The 24,089-nt window shown below is 58.8% G+C and overlaps 1 protein-coding gene across 1 annotated transcript in view; it reads right to left on the bottom strand.

Annotated features, from left to right (window-relative positions):
- The window catches only part of WNK2 (WNK lysine deficient protein kinase 2), a gene marked incomplete at both ends in the record, with an annotated part of 105,894 nt that overhangs the window by 31,998 nt on the left and 49,807 nt on the right, over nt 1-24,089 (bottom strand). The window contains 12 exons of the mRNA XM_080709037.1: nt 1,859-1,978; nt 2,312-2,357; nt 2,447-2,617; nt 5,241-5,357; nt 5,429-5,597; nt 6,302-6,351; nt 6,797-7,090; nt 9,076-9,576; nt 10,990-11,181; nt 11,630-11,785; nt 14,874-15,073; nt 18,973-19,264. Coding sequence (XP_080565163.1) covers nt 1,859-1,978; nt 2,312-2,357; nt 2,447-2,617; nt 5,241-5,357; nt 5,429-5,597; nt 6,302-6,351; nt 6,797-7,090; nt 9,076-9,576; nt 10,990-11,181; nt 11,630-11,785; nt 14,874-15,073; nt 18,973-19,264 — 2,308 coding nt within the window. The remainder of the gene's footprint in view (nt 1-1,858; nt 1,979-2,311; nt 2,358-2,446; nt 2,618-5,240; nt 5,358-5,428; nt 5,598-6,301; nt 6,352-6,796; nt 7,091-9,075; nt 9,577-10,989; nt 11,182-11,629; nt 11,786-14,873; nt 15,074-18,972; nt 19,265-24,089) is intronic.

The following is a 24,089-nucleotide window of genomic DNA, read 5'->3' as shown; positions in this document are numbered from 1 at the left end:
CCTGTTCTGGAGAGAGAGCTGGACCCCTCTTCTCTCTCCGAGAACGTTCCCCATCGGTACCATGAAGCTCAGCTCTGGTCTGGAGGCCGGGACACACCAGATGGAAAAGTGCTGAGCTCACTGCTGGCTCGCAGGTATTCTCCAGTCTTCCTGCTGCTGCACTTCCCGCACACCTGGGTAGCTGTGTCAGACATCTGGCCGGGATTGGCAGCTCAGTGCGGCGATGACAGAGATGGGGGTGCGCCTGCTCCATCGTGTCCAGAGCCCAGCTCCCTGTGTCGTTACTTTTTATTATACACCGGATATTGTACTAAAAAAAAATTGTCTGTACAAGTCACATGAAATCCAAAAGGACGCTCCTTTCCCGCAGAAAAGGCATCATTGCTTTTGCCTGTGCAGGTGTGGGGTCTGGCCTAGGCTCTGCTCTGCGGGCCCATCTCTTCCCAGGGTGCACGCCCTCAGCAGGGCCACGCTGGGGCCACCGATTCCACATCCCTCCTGCCAGCGGGTGAGGCGGCCACAGCCACACCAGCCTCTCCTGCGGGATGGAGATGCCCCAGGGCAGCCGGGTAACTTGCACCCTCTTCAGACGTCCACAGCCTTCAAGCAGCTGACTTCCAGAGCCTGTCCAACTTTTGTGGTCATCCTCAGGGGATGGTCAGTCCAGATTAGCACGCCCGTCACCTGGTTTGCCTTTGTCCTCACTGAGGGGGATGCTGGCTCTGGAAGGTTTCCAGAGGCCACTCAGAGTGTAGACGAAGGGAGAAGGCTCGAAACTGCAAACTCGACCCCACACCTCCCTGACCTTTAACCCTATGCCACACTGTAATTTATCCGCATGTGTGTGTGTTGTTGTTGTTGTTGTGGCTGGGGATTAAACCCAGGGCATCCTACCTCTGACCTATAGCCCCTCCCCATTTTATTTTATTTTTTTATTTTAAAACAGGGCCTCACTAAGTTGCTGAGGCTGGCGGTGAACCTGCGATCCTCCTGTCTCAGCGTCCCAATTACTGGGATTACAGGCGCGTGCCACCGTGCCCGGCTTCTCTTTATAAAGACCTCTCTCGTGCCTGGGAGTGTACACAGTATGATCAGAAGGTGATGTGTGAACCTATTCCTGGTCTAAGAGTCTTTTAAATAAGGCTGCTGGTGTCTGATTCTTCAACCAGTCCAGGCTGGCCAACCCCTTCTCCAGGGAGCACCTGTCTCAGAGGATGGCTTCTTGGGGGTTTTGCTACCAGGCTGGCCTTTCCCCATGGGGGATAATCTTCAAAAGAATGATGAAAGTCACTGGAAACACCACAGGAAACCAAAATTGGTTTACAACATTTTTCATGAACACACAATGTTATTTCAAGTTACTTAATTAGCAACTCTTTTCCTGCCAAGTGATAGGAAGTTAAGTCTTAAATTTAAACCCAAAATGACTATTCTGGCCTTCCAATGGATCCCCCCAAAATTAAGATTTTACCGAGAGCCCCAAGGGCAAGCTTACTGCCATCTGTACGGGCAGGCACAGGCCCCTGCCCATACACAGTAACGATGACCACGACCCGTGTGGACAATTTAAAATCAGTCTTTCTCACCCCACCCCGGGCACAGAGAGACCTGCAGGGCGAGTGTGCCCAGGTGGTCCTGAAGCAGGCGGGGAAGCTGAGAAGTCACTGGCTAGCCCCGGACAGGCAGGCACACCTGAGCATCCGCACCCGCTGGCTGATTCTGAGACCGAGGGACAGAGCTGCACAGGACGCCCTGAGCTGTGGGGTGACCGCAGGGCAGCCCCGCGCACACCTGTGCACATGCGCAGAAGGAAGGTCTGGGGAACCGAGGCAGGGGCTGGGGATGTGCTTCCTCCTACCTTGGCCGGCTTCAGGCTGGAGGGAATGTAGAGGCAGTGGGGGCGACAACTTGGGGGCATCAGCCGCAGGGTGCTCGGCCACCGGACAGATGATAAACCACCTCTTCCCCGTGTGCAGGACTAGAAGCAGAACACAGACAGCATGCTGAGAGGAAGCGAGGTTCTGTGGGCCAGGTGACCCCCACCGCCACACCAGACTGGCAGGGCTTGGTGAGACCTCTGAGACTCTCCTGAAGGGCACGGGCAAGGAACCCATGTTCCTAAACAGGAGGGCCCCGGGTGCGGGTCTAGGCCTCGGGTGTGGGTCTAGGTCCTGAGAGGCCCGCCGTGCCAGCTATGCTGGCCAGAGGCCATCCCCAGAGGGGACACACTCTGGCGATCCCCCCAGTGCTGTGGCCACTGCTTGACTGGGGTTTCTTGCAAGCACCTGCCACTGAGCAGAGGGAGACTCACCGTTCTGCTGGTACACAGGCGCGTTTGCTGGGGACTGTCCGCTCTCCTGCATGAGGGACAGGGAGCGGAGGTCAGCGAGCCTCCTCCGCAGCCACCTGCCATGGCCCCCTGCCCGCTGGGGCCCTCCGCACTCACCTCTCCTGCGGCGGGGCCGCAGGTGCCCACGTGTGGTGGGCCGGCCCCCGCATCAGAGCTGCGGCCGGAATCCGCGTCCTCGCTAAGCATGTCCTCCGCCTTGTCCATGACCTCCTTCATCTGCTCAATGAACGCCTCGCGCTCGGCCAGCAGGATGAAGTCATGCTCGACCTGCAAGGGCCACGGAGTGAGGACCTGCCCAGGCTGCTGCGGGTGCACGCCCCTCTCCCCTGTGCCTGGCCCGAGTATGAAGTGGGGAAGGGGCCCACCTCAGCATGGGGCTGCACATGGGAAAGGCGGATGAGAGCGGCTTGGGTCAGAGAAGATGGTCCCAGAGGGACAGCCCCCAAGGCCCTGCCCACCAGAGTCACACTGGACCAGCTACCTGCAGGGCTGGTGGTGCATAGTCAAGGGGGCCTGGACTGGACCAGGGGAGAGGAAGGGGCACGCTCGGGGCCAGCCTTGGCCCTGGTGTGAAGGTGGGGGTGGCACAGTGCCCAGCAAGTGGCCCCGCCAGTGCTCCTGGCATCTCCTCCCCTGGGGGGCCCAGGGAATCTGCCACCCAAACCTCTCCCCCATCTCGAGCAGGAGGCTGTGTCCACGAGCCAAGCCTATTTTTCACCAGAATTTCTAGTGATCTGTCTCCTCAAGGGTCATGTCCAACTCACCCCCCAGCAAAGTGGCTCTGTCCAGAGCCAAGACCAGAGGGAGCGTCTCCAAAGCCAGCCAAGGCCCTGGCTATGCTTTGTTATTTTTGTACTGTAGGCTGAACCCAGGGGTGTTCTAACCTCAAGATACACCCCCAGCCCTTTTATCTTTCGTTTTGAAGCGGGGCCTCGCTAAGTAGCTGGCTGTCCACACACCTGCGATCCTCCTGTCTCAGCCTCCCAAGTACTGGGATCATAGGTGTGCTCCCTTAGCTGAGGGCCGTGGCCTAAGTGGCGCCCACTACAGGCCTCTGTGGCCTCCCACCATGACTCAGGGCGGGGCAGGCACGCCAGGGGCCCGCGCGGCGCAAAACCCAGCAAGCACCCCTGAGCAATCCTGCCAGCCCGTGAGTTCTCCCCTGCCACCCACAGGACAGGGTGCTGTGGGTGACTGGGTTACCTCATACCTGGGCCTTGTGTGTTTAGGTGTTTCTCTGTTTTGTTTTTAAGTTTACTTTAACCTCTTTCATGAAAAAAAAAATACACCTAGCAAAAGTGTGGTGATGCACACCTGTAATCCTGGCACTGGGAGCCTGAGACAAAAGGATCACAGGTTTGAGACTAGCTTCAGCCACTTAGTGAGATTCTCAGCAACCTAGTGAGACCTTGTTTCAAAACATTAATAAAAGGCCAGGCATGGTGGCGCACACTTGTAATCTCAATACTTGGGAGGCTGAGACAGGAGGATCGCATAGATTTGAAGCCAGCTTCAGCTACTTAGTGAGGCTCTCAGCAGCTTAGTGAGAAACTGTTTCCAAATAAAATATTAAAAAATAGGTCTGGGAGTATAGCCTAGAAGTAGAAAAACCCCTAGGTTCCATCCCCAGTACCCAGTACCACAAAACATAAATAGATATATATATATAAAAGGGCTAGGGGTATAGCTTGGAATACCCCAGGTTTCAATCCCTGGTACCCCTGTCAAAAGATATATCAACATATGTGTGTATATTACACAAGACACATGTTAAAAACACAGATGACAGAAGAGATGTTTTACGGCTTCACTGTCTGGGCAGCAGGTGAAGCCTGGTGTTTGCTCCATGCAAGGAGGCGGCCACTGGCCTCAGGGCAGCCAGGCGCCCTGCCCTCACACCTGCAGCGTGCCTAGCTAGAGCGGGGATTCTGGGTGCCCAGCCACTCAGGGAATTCTTTGGAGGCCTTCCTGCCCTCAGGGAGCTGCGCTGGACTGCAGAGGCTCTGATGTCACTTCTAGAAGACACGGAGTGACTGCTCTGAAGGTGCTTTCAGAAGGGTGGGCTAGCGGGCAGGACAGCCCCATCACAGGTCACACTCCAGTCCCCAGTGGGGCAGGCCATCCTGGCCACGAGGCGGGGCCTGGGGCATGGCGTCCTCTGCGGTCTGGCTGGCTGACTGGATTCAGCTCCCGCTCAACCGCTTAGTTCACCCACCCACAGCACTACCACCCACTGCGCGCATCACCCCGCGCGCCTTGCTGCTTCCGAGCCGCAGCCTGCCCCCTCCTCCTGAAGCCATCCCAGGTGAGGTCTCCCAGGCATCTCAGACATTGGGCACCCTGGGGCCCAGGAAGGGCGCATCTGAGGTCTCACTGAAGACCAAGAGCAGATAGCTGGGGCTTCCCCGTCAGAAATTCTGAGCCCTGCATCTGAATGCAATGAATCCAGGGCACAGCCCAGAGGAAGCCGGGCTGCTGAATGGCTGAGCCCCTAGCCATATGGCAGGCTGTGCGACTGGATTAAGGGATTCTTCATATTCTATTCCTAGTCCCCTTAGCCCAATCTCCTGCGCGTCGTGGCTGTTTGGAGCGAGGGGCCGTAGCACCCGCCACTGGGGCTGCACCTGTGGCAACAGCCTCCTGTGCTGCCCCTGCGCATGCGCGGTCTTGGCAGCGTGTGCCCTGGGGCGTGGGCGTGGATGGGCATGTGCGGTGAATAAGAGGGTGTCCTTCAGCAGAGTCTGTGCCTTTGTGGGGGCCAGGACCCCCACTCCTAGCAGGGCTGGCTGGTAGGATCCCTGGGGACCAGGGCAGGGTCGGGCAGAGTGCAGGGCTGGGCTACTGGTGTATGAAGCCCAAGGGGCGCGCCGCACAGCCAGGCCGCTCTCACCATGTACGTGGCGATCTCGTCGGGCGCATCCCCGTCCAGGTCGAACTTGAAGGTCACCATCTTGTGGTTGTGCGTCTCCAGCTGGCACTCCACCATCTTGTCCCCGGTGTTGCATACCTGCAGGAGGCGGACAGTGAGACCGCGGGGCCCCGCGCCCCGGGCCCCACGCCCGCGCCCCGGCCACTCACGTTCAGGATGGTCAGCCGGGGCCGGCTGGCCCTCTCCTGCCGGGAGCGGGCGCGCGTGGACCTGCGGTGGTGCTTGCGGGCGGCCCTGCCCTCCAGCCGGCCCCCGCCGAAGGCCCCTTCGCAGCTGTCGCTAAGCTCCTTCCCCGAAGGGACATCAGAGCCTCCATAGCTGAGTAAAAACCAGAAACGTTGATGGGGCCCACGCGAGGCTAGCAAGTCCCCGCACCATCCGGGCCCAGGGGCTTGAAACTCCGGGGCCTGAGCGCGTGCTGCAGAGGTGGTGGCAACCTGCGAGGGCTCCCGAGACCCCCTTCTCCTACGGCCTCTGCCCCGGGCGGCCTCCCTATGTCCGTGCCTGGCCTCCCAGGCTGTGAAATGGCCTCTTGCCTCAGTTTCCCCATTTGTGCGACAGGAATGTGGCAGACACTGGGAGCTGTTGTGAGGACTGCGGCGGACTCTGCAAAGCCTCGGGCACACCCGTGGCGCAGCGCCAGGCCCGCAGTGTGGACGGGGCCATCTCCCCAGAATACAAGGAGGAGGCGACAACCAGGGAGACCCGAGTCTAGGCTGGACTCCGCGCCGCCCACAGGGTCTCTGCCCTGCCGGCTCTCTGCCCACAGCCTTGCCCTTCTGGAATATCCTTGGCACACAGACAAACACGGGGACCCCAAACTCAGCAGAGAACACAGTGAGGAGCCTCCAGCAACCAGACTTCTCCCAGGGCAGACAGAGTCCCTGACAAGGGTCCCCGAGAACACCTGCTGGGTCAGGTTTGAAGAAGGGGTGGCATCAGGGCAAACTGGGTCAGGGTCCATAAAGTAGCAGCAGGGATGCCCGCGTCCATCCCGTCCCAAGACCAAGGCTGGGCCGTACCTCTCAGAGCTCTGTGGGAGGCCGGGCGGCTTGTCCTGAGAGGCCTGCTCCTGAAATAAAACCAGAGTCCAGAGACCAGCCCGGCTCCTGCCTCCCTGCGGCGCACACACACGCACGCGCACACGCCGGCCTCCCGTCCCTGCCTCCTCTCTGCCTGCAGGAGGGCACCTCGCAGGGAGGTTTTTATCTGGTTGAAAGGCCTGGAGCCCAACGGATTCCTAAAAGCTGAGGGTTGCTTCCTTTCCGAAACTGTTAACCCACTTTGATCATCCCTCTAAGAGGACACGAGGGTTCTGTAAAAGCATTTTACAAGCTTCTACATCCTCTCCAGGGGAGAGCGTCCTCCAAACCCACTTACAAAACTCATCTTGACTCGGGCTTACAGACTGCGTGCAAGACGGGGACAGGGACGTCCCCGCCCTGCCCCCTCTGCTTCCCAGGAGCGTCCCTCTGGCCTGACCCCAGGTGGCTGCACCGTGAGGGCAGGACACACACCTCCTGAGCTGGCTCCACTGTCAGCTGCACGGCTGGGCAGGGACCGGCCGCCCCAGGCTCCGTGGGTGCTGGCGGGTTTGCTGGCGGCAGGAGCGTGGCGGTCTGAGTGGTCACGTTCTGAGTGCCTGCCACCACGGCGGGGGCCAGGGAGCCGGGGAACTTAGACAGGAGCTCGGGAGCAGTCGGAGGCAGAGCGTCTGGCAGAGGTGGAGAGAGGGCAGCAGGCGGCAGAGGCACGGTGGGGACCGGACCAGCAACATCGGAGCTATGAGGAGGCGAGGGGCCCAGCAGGACCTGGGGATGGGGACGGGGCCAGGTCGGATGCTGGGGCAGGCACTTGCAGCGGGGGGGGGGGGCCTGGGAACCTCTGTCTCTGAGGCACACGCTCCCCCAGGGCAGCAAGGCTGCATTTAGCAGGAGCGAGGAGGGATGGGCACCTCCCTTTCTACCTGAGCACCTGTCTCTAGGAGTAGCTAGACTCCCAGCCTCAGAGCTGGGCCCCTGCGGCTTCCCGCGGCCTCCAGTGCCCTGGCAGCAGTCCCCAACCCTGAGCGGGCTCGCTGCCACCTGCCACCCCCGCAGGGGGACTTGGAGTTTATGCTCCTCCCTTCTTGTCTCTCTCTAAAAGCTCCTCAACGGTACAAGGCAGGAAAGGGAAGAGGGGTCCCTGGAATTCAAAGTGCCAGGACAATCGGTTCTCCACCCCCAGCAACTTCTCCATCTCCCAGGAATGGGGACAGCCCCGCTTGCTTGGGCCTGCTGGCCAGCCCGCACTGCAGCCCAGCAGATGGGCCCTTCTCTCCTGGACAGACCCAGGCGGAGGCGCCTTGGGAGTGACCAGCCCAGCTCATCAGCAGATATCTAGACCCTCTCCCAGCCAGCGGTAGGGAGGGCCCCCGATCATGCAGCAAGGGCCAGAGCCAGGCAGCAAGGCCCAAGCGCACTGCCCCTGGCCCGGGCCTCCTGCTCCCTGGCCTCCCCCTCGACCCAGGACCACCAGGCCAGATGGTCACTCACTCAGCACGGCTGGAGGACCGATGTGCTGCTGTCCCCTGGCTCTCCCGCCCTCCTCCTAGGAGTTGAGCCTTGGGGCGCTCTACCTCTGAGCTCTATCCTCAGAACTTCTTTACTTTTTATTTTGAAACAGGATCTCACTAAGTCACTGAGGGGCTCACCATGACCTTGAACCTATGATCCCCCCATCTCAGCCTCCCAAGCACTAGGATTGCAGGTGTGCACTACAGTGCCTGTCATGTATGCTGGTTTCTTAGACAAACGCTGTCCTGCTGGCCATGAAATACGTATCCTTTTCATCTGCAAGCTCAGAGCTTTCTTGAAATAAGGTGCCAGAAGGAGTGCCCGGGGAGTCCATGTACACCCAGAATGCAGGGTCCTGCTCCCAGCCAGGTCAGCACACACTGGGCCAGGCAGCACCTGGCCCTGGGGATACTTTATCCCCGGCTCCTTCCAATGGCGCCTGGGCGAATCTACCAACAAGGCCACAAGAGCGATGGCCGTGCATTATAGAAGCCCACAACTCAAAGGCAGAGGACAGGCCCCAGCCACAGAGCAGTCAAGCGGCAAGGCCAGGAGGAGACGGGCCCAGAGGGTACCTAGGTCAGGATGCCCTGGAGAGGGAGGTGCCCAGGTGGGGCTCCACCGTGGAGTGCTGCCTGGTGAGGGTGCCCAGGTGGGCGGTGTCCCTGTCAGCTCTTCCCCGCACTTGGATTTGAGCAGAACAGCCCTAAAACGCCCAAGCAAGCATGCTGGACAGCCTGTGGAGCCACCCAGGACACAGTGGGCCGGGCGGGCAGCGCTGTGCACCACAGCATCCCAGGTGGCACCAGGCCAGCATGGTCCCATCCTGCCCACCGTCTCGTCCTGCCCACTGTCTGGCCACAGCCCCCAGGCCCCACGCCTCCCTCTGCCTAGTTTTCTAAGATGAGGGTGTGTACCCTTTCTCACTCTGACAAGTTGTCCTGGGAGGAAGCAGCCACAGGGGGATGTAAGCCTTGGCGTGTGTAGAGGGCCTGAGGAAGGCCGGGGGACTGTCAAGGTGGGGGGCCTGGGGCGAACGGCAGCAGGTGGCCACCTCCAGGCAGGGGCCTCACCAGCTGACCACGCTGTCTGCTGGCTTCCGCAGGCCCAGGGCGGAGTGCCTCCTCACCCCACTGGCCCAGAGGGGAGTGTGGCTCAGTGAATAGGTATCCCTAGCCATAGACTCCCCTGAACCTGGGTCTGAGCGCTCAGGCACCGAGACAGGCCCGCGGGTGCATTACCTGGCTCCCGGGTGCAGCCGCTGGAGCAGCGTGCTCCGGCAGGTGGACAATGCCGGGCTGGAGCGCCGGCGGCTGTGGAGGGGTGGCCCGTAAGCTCTGCACCGTATGCAGGGGCGAAGGCGGGATGTCTCCAGGCGCCAGATGGGGGAAGGCCGCGGGGTATACCGCCGGCGCCGGGAGCTGCGCCGGGAGCTGGGCCACTGCAGGGTGGATGGACACCGCGGCCACGCCCTGGGGAGCCACAGCCAGCAGCGGGATGGCGGTCGGCGCGTTTGGCACTATGGTCTGGCACGGCACAGCCATGGTTGCCCCGGCTTGCAGAGGCAGGGCCGGGGACGCAGGCAGGGGGGTGGTGAGACTTGGCAAGATGACCGCGGGAGAGAAGTACTGAGGTGGCGGCCCGGGAGCCACGTTTGCAGCTGGGAGGTCAGTGAGGGCCTGGGGGAGGCTGTCGATCCCCGCCATGGGCGTGATGGGGGGAGCCACAGGCAGGGGAGGCATCTGAAAGAGACAGCTGTGTGTGAGTTGCGGCCGCCAGGAACCCTCCCCCCAGCTGGCTGGGACGGTGGGCCCAGGGAGAGGACTCTGCCTCTCAGGGCCCTGTGCAGCTGCCTTTGAGGGAATCCAAACATAACTCCACTGGAATGGGAAACACCAGCCTGTGGAACTCTTCCGATAGCAAAGGACACTGGCAGCCTCCGCTCTGGCCCCAAGGGAACTTCCTGCGCCCACATGGGCGCGCCAAGGGAGCGGGGGACACTCAGAAGGGCTGACACCATCAGGGCCACCAGACTAGCTCCAAACATCGGGATCACATCAGCCTGCTGCCTCAACCTGTACAAACTCCAGCCGAAACCTCACTTCTTGGATGGTTCGCAGGGGACCGCTTCCTTGGCCCCCACGGCTGACAGCAGGTCTGACCTTGGGGACTCAGCCTGCAGCAGCTAACGGCTGTCTAGAACAGCGCTTCCTTGGGTGTGCCCTTGAGTGCCACGTGACATGCACCTTTGTAAGATCATAAGGCGGCAAAGGTGCACAAATTGACCTCAATTTGTTCTGTTTGGGGACTGGAGATTGAATCTCCAAGCCACAACCCCAGCCTTTTATACACTTTTAAATTTATTATTTTATTTTAATATTTTGATACCGGGGATGGAACCCAGGGGCATTCTACCTCCGACCTACACCCCTGGCCCTATTTTTTATTTTTTATTTTGAAATAGGGTCTCGCTGAGCTGCTGAGGCTGGTCTCAAACCTGTGACCCTCATTTCTTAGCTTCCCAGGCGCTGGGACTACAGGCATGTTCCACCACAAGCTCTGTTGACTAGAAAAGCAGCTAAATCCCATCACCACCACTAAGCAGGAGGATCACTAAAGCAGCCCTCTAGCCAACTAGGGGTGTCACAAGGGCACGGCCCGGTCAGAGGGTGGTGGCTGGTGCAAAGAATCTTGGGCGGGGGACACGAATCGCAGGACAGCTCCTCACCCTGGGAACCCATCGCCTTCAGAATGGAAGCCGTTCCCCACCCTCCCACCACCGGAGTACACCTGCCTGCTTTCTGTGCCCGTGGAACAGCCATATGCAGCGCCATCCTAGACCTGGGACTCAACCTTTCCCCATCCTGCAAACACCTGGGCCTGGGCGTGTGCGGGGAGAGGGGCCTCCCACTCCCCAAGGGACCCCATACCTGCCACTCACAGTCCAGAGGCAGCTCAGGCGAGGGGGAAGGCCTGACAGTGTGCAACTGAGGCCTGAGGCCAGCAGAGGGCAAGGCCGCCCGTGGCCTCCACACGCCAGGTCTGTCCTGGTGACCTGTCTCCAGCCTAGCACCCCACGTCACACGCACCCACTGGCCCGAGTTCCCCCGGGGGGGCAGCGGGTCCCAGGCTACCAGATGGTGGCCCAGAGCTACCTGCGGAGGGACTTGAGTGAGCGGCTGCAGGGGCGGCTGAGCCATCTGGAGGGGCTTCAGCTGGGTGGGGGCCACCACCTGGGGGGCTGGAGCCAGGTACGGAGGCAGGTGTGGCGGCACGGGCTGCATGGCGCCCAGGGGCTGCGGAGCCAGGACCTGTGGCAGGGGTGATGGCTGGAGAGAGAGAAGGGGACACACCAGAAACCCACTCAGCTCCTGCATGCACGCTCGCACACCCAGGCACGCTCACTTACACGCACGCTCTACAGGCATGCACAGATTTGCATACACAGGTGCTCACACACAAGCTTCTGTACACACACACATACATACACACACACACACACACACACACACACACACACACACACACACACTTGAACATCTATGCATGCACACATTCACCATGACCAGATCCCAGCTGGCCCGGTAGAAACCTGCGGCATAAGCAGAGCCTTCTGTGTGCAGACCCCATGTTACAAGCTGCAGACCTGAACCCCCCACCACAGAGAACATGCCCCCCACCCAAATCATAGGCCCTGGGAACCAAGCTGAGTGTGCGCAAGGGGCTGCAGGCTCACAGGCCCCACCAGCTGCTTCCAGGCCCCGGGGTGGGGGCATCAGGAAGCGCCACACTCACCTGGTGGGCCAGGGGTGCTGGCTGGCCTGGGCCCATGGCCAGGGGGGTGCCGGGCGGCGGCAGCACCGGGGCGAAGCTCATCGCGGGCTCTGGGAAGCGCTGCTGGAGGAGTGGAGGGTGGGCGGGGGGCGGGATGGAGCCCACTGACAGGCCGGGCTGTGGAGAGTGCAGGCCACACTCAGCGGCTGCCCCCTCTCCCATCCCTGTGCCCCGGGCCCACGGGGCACCCTGTCCCCAGGAAGGTGACTGACTCAGCAGAAGCCGGGCACGGTGCCCCACGGTGTCATTCACAGTACTGAAGAGCTGTGGATGGCTGGGAGAAGCGTGGCATCTGCAGGACTCAGAGCAAGAGGATTGGTGTGGAGGATTCAGACAGGGCTCGCGGCCTGGCGCTGGAGCCATGGGGTGCAGGCCGCAGGGCGGCCCGCGGGAGCCTCTGAGGCTCAGTCCGGGGGCGAGAAGCCGGGTGCCCACTGGATGGCAGCTGCCCAGCCAGTGGCCGGCCACCGAGCGGGGGTGGCAGAATTAAGGAATGGCTGGTGACTGTACTGTGTGCAGCGTGCCTGCACGTAACTGCTACTGTAATAAGGACACAATAACTGTCTTATGTTTCATTTCATTCTGAAAGTCCTTATTATGCAGAGACAGCCTGCAATCCTGATGAGCTGAATATGAGAAGGAGGTGGGCTACAAAGAGCGCGAGCCCAGGGTGCGAGTCCTGGCTTCTGGGGCAGCGCTCCCGGCGCCCGCTCCTCTGCACACCCACCCCCTCGGCTTCTCTGGACAACGCAAAGGCAGCCTTCTGAGCTGCCAGCCCCAGCTGCACCTTTCCTGGGCAATGCTTGTGCAGGGCGGTGGGGGATGCGGTGGGAAGAGGAGGTGTGTTTGGGATCCAGAGCCTCAACTCTGGACTGATCTGAAGCCACGGAGCCCAGTGGCCTTGGAGAGCGGGCAGCCCCTGGGCCTGGAGCCCTGCCTTCCTCCTCCTCTCTGTTCTCCTGCGCTGCCTCCCAGGGGGATAGCAATCCTCCCCGGAAAAGCCCCGTTCACCTAAGCTGCCCCTGCAGCAAGAGAAAGGGAGCCGGACAAAGAGCTCGGGCCCAGGTCCACAGCTGTGACCTCACTCAGGGCCCCAAGGACACGCAGACACACAGCCTAGCAGGGACGTGGCCAGCAGCGTATCCTACGGCCATGCGAAGTCCTAAAGGGGACAGGACGGGCTGGGGGCTGGGTGGGACATCCGACTCAGCCCAGCTCCGCCAGTCCTCACAGGAACCACCCTCTGGAGCAGCAGGCAGCCCCCCTTTTGGTCCCAGTGATTGAACCCAGGGGTGTTCTAGCTCTAAGCAACACCTCCAGCCCTTTTTCTACTAAAATAGGGTCTCCCTAAGACACCGAGGGCCTTGCTAGGTTGCTGAGGCTGGCCTCAAACCTGCGATCCTCCTGTCTCAGCCTCGCAAGTGCTGAGGCTCGAGGCGTGCATGACCAGACCCGGAGCCTGCAGCCTTTTCTTAAATGAAACTGCAATCTGCTTGCTTCAATGCGAAAACGTTCAGAACATGCCGGAGTGGCGGGCACTCCTGTGATCGCAGTGCCTGGGAGGCTGAGACGGGAGGATTATAGGTTCAAGGACAGCCTTGGCAACTTAGCAGGGCTCTGTTTCCAAAATAAAAAATAAAATGGGGATGTAGAACATCCCTAAGTTCAATCCTCAGTACCAAATAAATAAATAAAAATTCAAAATGAAACAGTCAACACCCAGTGTGACCCCACCTCCGGCTCTCCCGGGTCTTACAGGTCGCCTCAGAGCATCCTCACTGCCCGAGGCTCACCCCGCCTCCTCCAAAGGCTCTCACTAAAAACCTTCCCCTTGCCTCAACTGCTGCCGCCCTGAGGGAGGTGAGCCAGGCACTGCGGGGCATCATGGGAGGCTGCTGCCCTGAGGGAGGTGAGCCAGGCACTGCGGGGCATCATGGGAGGCTGCTGCCCTGAGGGAGGTGAGCCAGACACTGCGGGGCGTCATGGGAGGTTGGCTGCTGAGGTCAAAGTTAGGGTTTTATTACTGCAAATGGTGAATTCCTGTCATCTCTGAGACTGAAATAACGTTCCGGACATGCCTGTTTCCAATACCCCTGACTCAAAAAATAAAATAGGTCTGGGGGTAGAACACCGTTGGGTTCAACCTCCAGTAACCCCCCCCCAAAAAAAAAAAGTTTCCTTATACACGTGAGTCCTTTATTTTTTTATTTTATTTTTTTGGCGGTACTGGGGTTCCTGGAAGCCCTTCTACCTCTGGGCTACACTCCCAGGCCTATTTTTACATTTTTATTTGGAAACAGGGTCTCCTAAGCCAGCGCGCGCGGCTGGCTTCGAACCTGCGCGATCCTCCTGTCTCTGCCTCCCAAGCGCGGGGATTACAAGGGTGCGCCACCACGCCCGGCATAACGTGAGTCCTTTAAACAGCTCCAGGATGCCGGGTGTGGTGGCGCATGTTATTATAATCCCAGTATTTAGGAGGCTGAGACAGGTTCACAGCCAGCCTCAGCAACTTAGGCCGTCTGCAACTTAGTGAGACCCTATTTTAAAATTAAGGATATAGCTGGGCGTGGTGGCACACGCTTGTAATCCCAGCATTGGGAGGCTGAGACAGGAGGATCGTAGTTCGAGGACAGCCTCACCTACTTAAGTGAGGCCTTTTGCAACTCGTGAGACCCTGTTTCAAAATAAAGAATAAAATATAGGGCTGGAGGTATAGATTGGAGGTAGAATGCCCCTGGGTTCCATCCCCAGTACCGGAAAAAAAATTAAGAATAAAAAAACAGGGCTAGGAGTGTAGCTTAGAGGTAGATGCACCCTGAGTTCGATCCCATAATGAAAAGAAAAATCAGCTCTATTCCCAGTGGGGTCACCCAGGTGCATGTCATGCTAGCACTGTTACCGTCTGCCCCAAGTGGGGCCCAGTGGGTCTTATCACAGCGCCCTACACTTGAGCCTGTTTCCTGAGTGTTTATTTCCTGTCCGGTGGGTCTCTATAATCAGAAACGCCCAGGCTAGTTAGCCTCTGCTTTCGTAGCTCTTAGCAAAGATGGGGCTCTCCATGGGCCACTTCAGCAGGGGTCCCCTGGGCCAGCATGGCCAGGAACTGACCACCGTCAGCAAGGCCCGGACAGCCCTCGCAGACTCTGAGCGCCCAGGACCCGGGGCCAGGAGGCCAAGAGGCAGGCAGGGAGGCCCTCGGACTCACGGTGGCGGCGGCTGGCTGGAAGGCTCCCAGCGAAGGCAGACTGTGTGGCAGGCCGGGCCCCTCGCTCACAGGGGGGCTGCACACGCACGGGGCCAAGGGTGCGGCGGCGTCCACGAGGGAGCCCAGCAACACGCTCTGCTGGCTGCTCTGCGAGTCTGAGTACACCGTGGAGCCCTGGCCGCTGTCAAAGGTGCTGTCCGCTGGGGAGGAAAGGCAGGGCTTAGCGGGGACGCCTCCAAATCCTACCCCCCCCCACCACGGCACCGTACGCGGAGGCGGTGGCTTGTCCATGCATTCTCTTCTGCAACACAAAGGCTGTCCTGTTTTTCTGGGTTACACAAATAATATACGCAAGTCAGCTGGGCCTGGTGGCGCCCGCCTGTTATCCAAGTACTTGAGGGGCTGAGATGGGAGGATTGCAGGTTCAAGGCCAGCCTCGGCAACTTAAGGAGACCCTGTTTCAAAATAAAAACTCAAAAGGGCCGGGGTATATCTCAGAGGTAGACTATCTCTAGGTTCAACCTCTAGTACTAAAAAAAAAAAAAAAAATTCTTAATACATGCAATTGTTTAAACAATCAACTGCCCCGGAGCACTGTGGGGAGGGGCTGTTCCTGCAGCCCTGGCCAGGTGTGGCCTGGCACATCTCCCTGGCCCTCACTGACCCTCCTGCCAAGCAGAGAGCTCTGGTCCCCGCCCCTTCCTGGACGCAGACCTCGGTGCACCTGTCCTCTTAGAGGCAGGAGGGGGCTTGGGCGCTGAATGAAGCAACGGCACCGGTAAGAAGAGCTGGCGTTTCCCTCGTGAATGGAAACCGTCTCTGTGTTTTGTAAGTGCTCAGACTCCAAACACTTTCACACGTGGCAAAGGGGTCACAGTCCCTCTCCAACCTGCTTGGAAAATGGGCTAGATATGCCCCAGCCCCTAAAGGGAGGTCGTGCCCGCCATGCAGAAGGCACAGGCCAGCGCGGAGCGAGCACGGCCCCAGAGGCTGCCTTCACCTGGGTCTGGCTGACACGGTCTGGTCAACCCTGGACACAGCAGACAGAGCTGCCCAAGCAGGGCCAGGAGCCCCATGGCCCAGGAGCACATCTCACCAAGATGTGCGGGGGAGCAGTCGACGCCGCAGCCTGCTGGACGGCCCTGGGGGTCCCTGCGTCCCAACGCCAAGAACCACAGGAACCTCAGGCCTGGCCACCTCCGGGTGCAGGCCACCAGCAATGACAACAACCACAGCAACCAGGCCCACCAGCAGCGTCAGCAACGCTAAGGGCGAGTCTGTTGGCTTGGCCTGAAGACAACTTCCCCCGGGGTGGTCAGGACCTATTTTAACTAGGAAGACAGAAGGACCACTGAGGTTTAATTGGGCACATGCCCACTAGCAAGCCACTCTGGGTTTTAGCGAGCCGACGGGGCACTCACTAATGGTCATTTTCTCTTAGGAAGGGAGAGAAGAGACAGCGGCACTCGCGGCCCGAATAGTTTCCAGGAGAGCGGCGTCCACCCGCTCTGAAGCATTCTAGATGCAGAGGGGACTGTTTATGACTTGAGTCATTGCTTTTATTTTTTTTCAGTACTGGGAATGGAATCCAGGAGCATTCTGCCTCTGAGCTATACTCCCAGCTTTTTTTTTTAATTCTTTTTTGTTTTTTTTTTTTGGTGGTACTGGGGTTCGTGGAAGCCCTTCTACCTCCGGGCTACACTCCCAGACCTATTTTTGCATTTTTATTTGGAAACAGGGTCTCCTAAGCCAGCGCGCGCGGCTGGCTTCGAACCTGCGCGATCCTCCTGTCTCTGCCTCCCAAGCGCAGGGATTACAAGCGTGCGCCACCACGCCCGGCATTTTTTATTCTTTATTTGGAAACAGGGTCTCACTGAGTTACAACGGCCTCACTAAGTAGCTGAGGCTGTCCGCGAACCATGATCCTCCGGTCTCAGCCTCCCGAATGCTGGGATCACAAGCGTGCGCCACCACGCCTGGCCGGGTCTTTACCTTTAGAAAGCCCCATCAGCTCCCCTCGAGGCCCAGCACGGCCGGCCCTGTGGGCATTCTATGACCAGATGGGCGAATGAAGACAGCACGGCCCGGAGCAGAGGGCAGAAGGGCATTAGAGGGTGCCATCCGCAGAACAGAGAGCAGAAGGGCATTAGAGGGGTGCCATCCGCAGAACAGAGGGCAGACATATGAAGTACACAAGTATGCTCATAAGCACATGCGGGCACGTGTTCACATGTGAGCATATACATACACATGGGAGGGTGCCCACTTATTCACACGTGTGCACACATGTGTCTGAGCAGGGTGGTGTGCGCCTGTTTGTGTGTACACGTGGCCATGTGCGTGTGTGGGGTGTGCATATGTCTGTGTGCACTCAAGCACTCTGTGCATATGTGTATACAGATGAGAGTACGTGTCTGTGCATACACACTTGTACGTGTCTGCCTGTGTCAGCACATGTATGTGTGCCCACCTGTGGATGCTGGGTTACGTGTGTAGAATATCTCTGGAAGGGCACTTAATAAATATGTAGCTTCTCCGCCTCTGGGAGGGCCGTTAAGTAACTTAGTAGGTACCTTTTTGGACATTTTTAGTTCTATATCCTGAATACCACCTTTTGAAAAGAAATTATGGTGGCTGGGCGTGGTGGCACACACCTGTCATCTCAGTACGTGGGAGGCTGAAACGGGGGAATCACAGGTTTGAGGACAGCCTCCGCAAGGGGTGAGACTCATCGACCTAGCAAGACCCTCTTTCAAAATAAAATCAAGTAGGACTGAGGGTGCAGCTCAGAGGCAGAATCCTCCTGGGGTCCATCCCCAGTACAACACACAAACAAACAAATGGAGGTCTTTTATTTCCCATCCTATGAATGACTTAACCAACAACTGCAGCCCTAAAGTGTGGGTGGTGTGTCAGATGAGAAATTTTCTCCACACCCACACACAAAAAAACCCCTGTGGTCTTTAATTAGCTTTTTAGATTTATCAGCAAATGGAACAGTGGCTGAAGGGCTGGCTGGGCCTCTGCTTAAACAGCAACTGTGGAAAACGAGGATGTGTGTATTAAGGAAATTAAACAGAGTTTCAGTGTTTCTGCAAGAACGGCCCCGAGTACCGGCCTGGGCAGGGCTGGGCTACCGTCTGTTTCGGCTGGTTCACACAGCGGGCCGGGCTCACTGCTGAGCTGTTAGGCACTGACAGAAACACAGAGCGGCTTTCTGCCTACCATGCAGAAATACACCAGATCCTCTCAAATGGTCCTAAAAATAAGACAGGAGCAATGGCATGCATCTACAGTCCCAGTACCTGGGAGGCTGACACAGGAGGATTGCAGGTTTGAGGCCAGCATGCAGGAATTTAGCAAGACTCTGTTTCTAAGTAAAAAAATAAAATAGGGCTGGGGTATGGGACATCCCTGGGTTCGTCCTCAGAAACACACACACGCGCACACACAGAAGTATTAGTTGAAGCCTGATCTAAAGTGATAAAGTGACTCCCGATTCATTGGTAACGTCCCCTTGAAGACGTACAAAGATCTCAAAGATTACCCCACCGAAACAGAGACATCAGGGATGGATAATCCTGGTGGCCAACACCCTGAGCCACATGGCAGCACTCACAGACGTCCCTGCTGGGGAGTGGGTGACAGCACCTTGCCCACCCTACATCCCCCCAGAAAGCGGGGACTGTCCTCCTTCGCTGGAACCCCCGGGCAGGGCGAGTTTAACTCCCCTGGCCTGCGAAGCTGGACGCCCAGGGAGCTTTCTGGTCATGGTTCGCTGGGAGGCAAGGGAGAGCCTACCTCCCTGCACCCCACCTACCACCCTCACACTCAAGGACTTGGTGGCTCTGCCAGCCCCACTGCCCCGGGACGTACTCTCTTCCCAATATCACGATGTGCCCGGGGGCCCCACGGAAAGCAAGCCACGGTTCAAGTCGGAGCCCGGGACCACCAGCAGGGAGGAGCGACGCCCGGCTACAGGAGGACAGCGCAGAGCGCAAGCCCGGGGCCCCTAAGAAGGGACTTGGGCTTTGCCCTCCAGGTGGCCCCCATGGGGCGCTGGGGCATGCTGGCAGCAGGCCCCGCTCCTCATACTCACAGGCCAGGGAGGTGGCGCTGGTTGGCAGCGTGGGCGGCAGGAGGTGCGGGTCGGCCTCGGGCTCGTCCGACTCTGGCGGCCCAGGCTGGCCGGCCTGCGCGTGGTAGGTCACCTGGACCTGCAGGGGCACGGGCGGAACCCTGGCCTTGTCAGGACTGCCCGAATCCTTGGGCTCCTGGGACTGCAGCGCCGGCCAGATCCGCTCACGCCGCCACTGGATTAGTGCCACGCGGTCGCGGATGGACTTGGCCACAATCTTCACGTCGCTCTCGTGGAAGAAGCCAGAGTCGATCTGCAAAGGCAGTGTGTCGTCAGTGTGAGGACGGGCTGTCCCCACACGCCTGTACTGCCTGCACTGGGGTGGGGGGCTCTCCTCAGGAACCCCGCAGGTGGTCCCGCTCAGCATGTGACGGCCAGCTCACCAGTGATCACCCAGCTTCGGGGCGAATTGGGAGTCACGCTGAAACAGGCTTCAGCTAAGTGTGTGTGTGTGTGTGTGTGTGTGTGTGTGCGCGCGCGCGCGCCACTGTGGGTACTGTGGGACCGCTGCCCTGCCAGTATGGAGGGCCGTGGGTGGGATGGTCTCCCTCCCTCTCCAGGTGAAGCCCCGTCATAAGCTGCTCCCTGCAGAGTGCCCCCAGCAGGTGACTGGGATCCCCTACTATGAGAGCCAGTCGGGGCTGAGCCCACAGCCCTGGCTAGCCCGCCTGTGCTCACAGGGGTTCTGAGCCTCCTGAACTCCGACCTGGGGGCCGTGCTGGCTAGAACATTTCAAACACGATATTTGGGGTCATCTGTTAGGAAGCAGTAGGCAGCTCATCCGTGGAGGAACGCCTGCTGAATAGAGAGCACTGGGCTGCATCCTTGGAGGCAGAGAAATAAGTACTGGGAAGCTGGACGGCCCCGGCCCACCTGGGAAGACAGCTCCCGGGGAGCGGGCCATCTGCTCTGGTGGAGGGGCCAGGCTCAGGGCAGGAATGGCTGTTGTCAGGGACCCCAGGCTCCAACCGCAGGCCCTTCACAGGGGCTGAAGAGCGACGGGCCTGAGGGATACCAGTGTGGGTAGAGTGGCAGCCCCCGCAGCTGGGGCCACCTGCTTGCTGAGGCCTGGGGCAGGTGCCAGGGGAGTCCCAGGGAAGCTTGGGTCATACCGGGCAGACGGCCCGCCTCTGTGCATGCACAGCCCACCTGGCTGGAAGCTGCCAGAACAAATAACTCACCCCTGGTGGTCTCTTCTGTACCACCACAGCTGGAGCCTATTGGTCATGCCACCTCTGTGTGGCCCGGCCTTTCTCTCCTCTCAAGACACTGCTATTTACCACCCCCAGTGGGGAAGGATGCGGCCATGTTCTGGGCCTTGTGTGGCATGTCCCATTACTGAGAGTTCTAAAGGTCCAGGAAGGGTGGCTGGAGAGCTTACCCACACTCAGGGGCCTCCTGGAGGTCGCTGCAGGCCAAAGGCTGCCCGGGACCCCGCAAGGCCCACCCTCCCTTGGCCTCTCTCTGCTCTTCATCCTCTCCCCTCCTGGAGATGCCCATGGGGGACTCAGAGTCGCCTCTGGGGTCCCTGTCCCTGGAGTCTTGCCTTTAACCCCTCCCTGGGAGCAGTGTGCCGTATGCGGGCAGCCCCTTACACGAGTGTGAGGTGTCAAGGATGTTCTGGGATCCTGGACACCTGCGCCCCTGTGCAGGGTCGAGCTACTTCACGGACTGCATGTCTCATGATGGGAGGGCGTATTAGGAGACGGAGGGGGAGGAGAGGTCCTGGGCCAGGTCCCCCTGGGACTGACACAGGGGCATGGCCTGCGAGTCCAGCGACCAGCTGAGGTGCCGGCTCCATCCACAGTGCTCTCTACTTGGAAGAGCAGCAGGAGGGAGGTGCAGAGCCGGGGAGGAAGGCCCGGCCCATCTGGGCTGGGGCATGGCCCTTCTACAAGGGAATCCAAGCCAAGCCGGGGGCTGAGGTCTGGCCAGGGCCCAGGCATTCAGGATGCACTTGCTGGGTTCTCGGGGTGCACGGCCCACCCTGAGCCTCTGTGCTGAGCCTGGCGTCCCCTCTCATGCCAGGCTGTCTTGCGGCACCTGACTCCCGAATCCCTCACACGGAACAGACACAGTCCTGGCCTTTCAGGGAGACTCTGTCGGGCTGTGGGTGACAGGAACGGGGACTGTGACTAAATGCCCTGGCTCGAATGTGACACAGCAGACTCAGGGAAGCAGGCGTGTGAATGTGTTGGTGCACGCATGCAATCGCAGGCTTGGGAGGCTAAGACAGGAGGATCGCAGGGCCAAGGCTCTATTCCAAGTCTCTCAGGACAAACAGGCAACGGACAAGTTTGTAAAAGAAACAAAATTAACTTCTGCACCTCCTTTTTATTTTTTCATTTACTTGTTTGGTGGTGCTGGGAATTGAACCTAGGTTGTATTCTACCTGTATGCTACACCCCCAGTCTAACCCTTTTATTTTTTTATTTTGAGATAGGATCTAAGTTGCTGAGGACCTAAGTGGCTGAGGCTGGCCTTGAACCTGCGATCCTCCTGTCTCCGCCTCCCAAGTATTGTGATTACAAGTGTGTGCCCCCACGCCAGCCTGGGGGACAGCTCTGTTGCATTGGTGAGCAGCAAGGAGCTCCTGGAGACACGGATGGCTATGCGTGCGATCCCTTGAACCAGGTGCGTAGTGACTCTGCCTGGCCATACTGAACACATGCCTCTGTGTACCACATATGGTTGGCGCAGACCGCAGCATGGCGGGCTCCAGGAAGCCCAGAGTTAACAGGTCCCCTCAGATCTAAACACAGCAACGGATGTGACCAGAGGTGAGCCAGGTGGGGTGGGCTGGTTCAGGGACACAGGTGGCCACTCACAGCATCTGAGAGGGATAGGGTGGCCAGTTCCCCCAGAATACTAGGCTGGGCTCCATCCCAAAGTGGGACATCACCCACCCTCACTGTGATCTCAGCCATCGTCAGGGGGTAGGCGGAGCCGTCCGGGAGGTGTCTCTTTGCTCCTGGCCCTGGTGCACCAGGAGCACCCTAGCCTGCAGCTGCAGCTACGGCATGAGGCATGCTCCCAGCAGGACCTTAGCTCACCCCACAGCCCTTAACTTAGCACAGCCCTTCAGCCTGAGCAATAGCCCAGGACAACTCCATCCCACCCACTCCCCTCCCTGCCTCAAGGCTGCAGGAGCCTGACCTCCATGCATGACCTAGACTCCTCCTGCACATGTGCCCACTGAGGGGTGAGAGGAATCGCCCTCGGGTGGATGAGCAGGAGCTCCTGGGGCCCACACTCCCGCCATGGTGCCACTGCGAGGCAGCGTCTCCATCGGAGCCTCGTGGAGCTGGGGTGACCACAGCACTCAGCCCCGCAGGGTGCCCCCAACCGCCTTCCTAACCCCATTCAGGGGTACAGCCGCTTTTCCAATTCGGGGCACCCATGACTTATGGACATTCTCAACAGATGGGCTATGTTCAGTGAGAAGCTTATTTTAAAAGGAATTAAAAAGGCCAGGCGTGGTGGTACACACTTGTAATCCCGCACTAGGGAGGCAGAGACAGCAGGATCACGCAGGTTCGAAGCCAGCCTCGCTGGCTTAAGAGACCCTGTTTCCAAATAAAAATATAAAATAGGTCGGGGAGTGTAGCCCAGGAACCCCAGTACCACCACCAAAAAAAAAAAAAAAAAAAAGGAATTAAAAGGGAAAAAGGGACAGACACCTTTGTGGCAAAAAAAAAAAAAAAAGGCCAAGCTGATGGCACCCACGCCAAGCTACTGCTCCATTTTCCCACAAAATCTGAGTGGCTTGATTATTTATTTATTTATTTATTTATTTACCCAGGGGCATTCTACCTCCGAGCTACACCCCAGACCTATTTTTTAGTCTTTTCTAATCTGCAGTTTAGACCCACAGCACCAGAGGTCTTTGTGGACTCCTGACCGTGGGGCCTGCCCCGCGATGACTTCCCTGCCGCTCATGTCCTTCTCGTCCATCTGTTTATGTCTGTTATAGTTAGATATAAAATGCCCCCTAAGGAGCTCATTTATTAATGTTGGAGCTGATGTATTGAGTCTTAGGGTTGTAATAGCAGCAGTAGATAAATTCATTGGAATAGATTTACTTGGGTGGTGACCCAGGCCAGTAGGGTGTGGCTGGAGGTGGGTCCCTGGGTGTGGCCTTGGGGATTAGAACAATGTTTCCTCCTCTCCCTGCTCGCTCTGGCTCCCAGCCTCCATGATGTGAGAGCTCAGCCCCTGTGCTCCCCTCCTCCCCTCCGCTTCCCACCACCACCATGTCCTGTGATCCGAGGTCCCCAGCCTCACGTGGACTGAGCCCCAAACTGCAAGAAAATAAATCTTTCCTCTAAGTTGCATGGTCAATCTTTTAGATTATAGCTGCAAGAATGCTGACCAGAATGATGTCTAAATTGGTTCATTTTCGTCACTTACATCGCAGACATCTGTCCGTCTCTGGGTCCTACACAGGCCCTCCCCAGTCAAGGCTCCGTGTTTGTGCCTCTGGGGGCATCGAGTGCCCACAGGGCCCAGCAAACAAGCCCTAACCTGGCCAGGCTGTGACCCCCTTCTCCTGTCCACAGAGCCCCCTTAACCCGCTTTGGCCAAAGGCTGTGCCCCTGACGGGGCACGGTGATGGCAGAGATTCTGTGTTGTTCAAGACATGAGCCAGTAGCCCTCTGCGGCAGTAGGTACTTGAAGTGCTGTACATTTTAATTAAACTAATTAAATCTCAGTAGCCACATGTGTGTTGGGGCTGCCATCTGGGACAGTGTCGTCCTAGAGAACTAAGTCAGAATGGTTTAGCCCAGCACTTGAAGGTCTAGAAAGGGTCCCGCCCCTCAGCCCCCACCATGCACCCTGCACAATTATTACCTCTCCTCACTACCTGCAGGCAGCATGGACCCTGCTCTCACCTGGGCCTGCCTAGACTGCGCCTTTCCCCATCGGTGCTGGTTGGCTCCGTCCCTGACCCTGGAGCAGGCTCCAGGCTCACTCCTGAGGCCCAGCACAGCCCAACACCCTAGGCAGACAGGAGTCACTCCCGTGGAGCCCAGACTCCCTCCTCGCCCACAGGCAGAGACAGGTGGGGCGGGGTGGGG

This window comes from Muscardinus avellanarius (assembly GCF_963383645.1).
Source record: "Muscardinus avellanarius genome assembly, chromosome: 13".
Classification (NCBI taxonomy): Eukaryota; Metazoa; Chordata; class Mammalia; order Rodentia; family Gliridae; genus Muscardinus; species Muscardinus avellanarius.
This window is presented reverse-complemented; position numbering and strand designations above follow the sequence as displayed.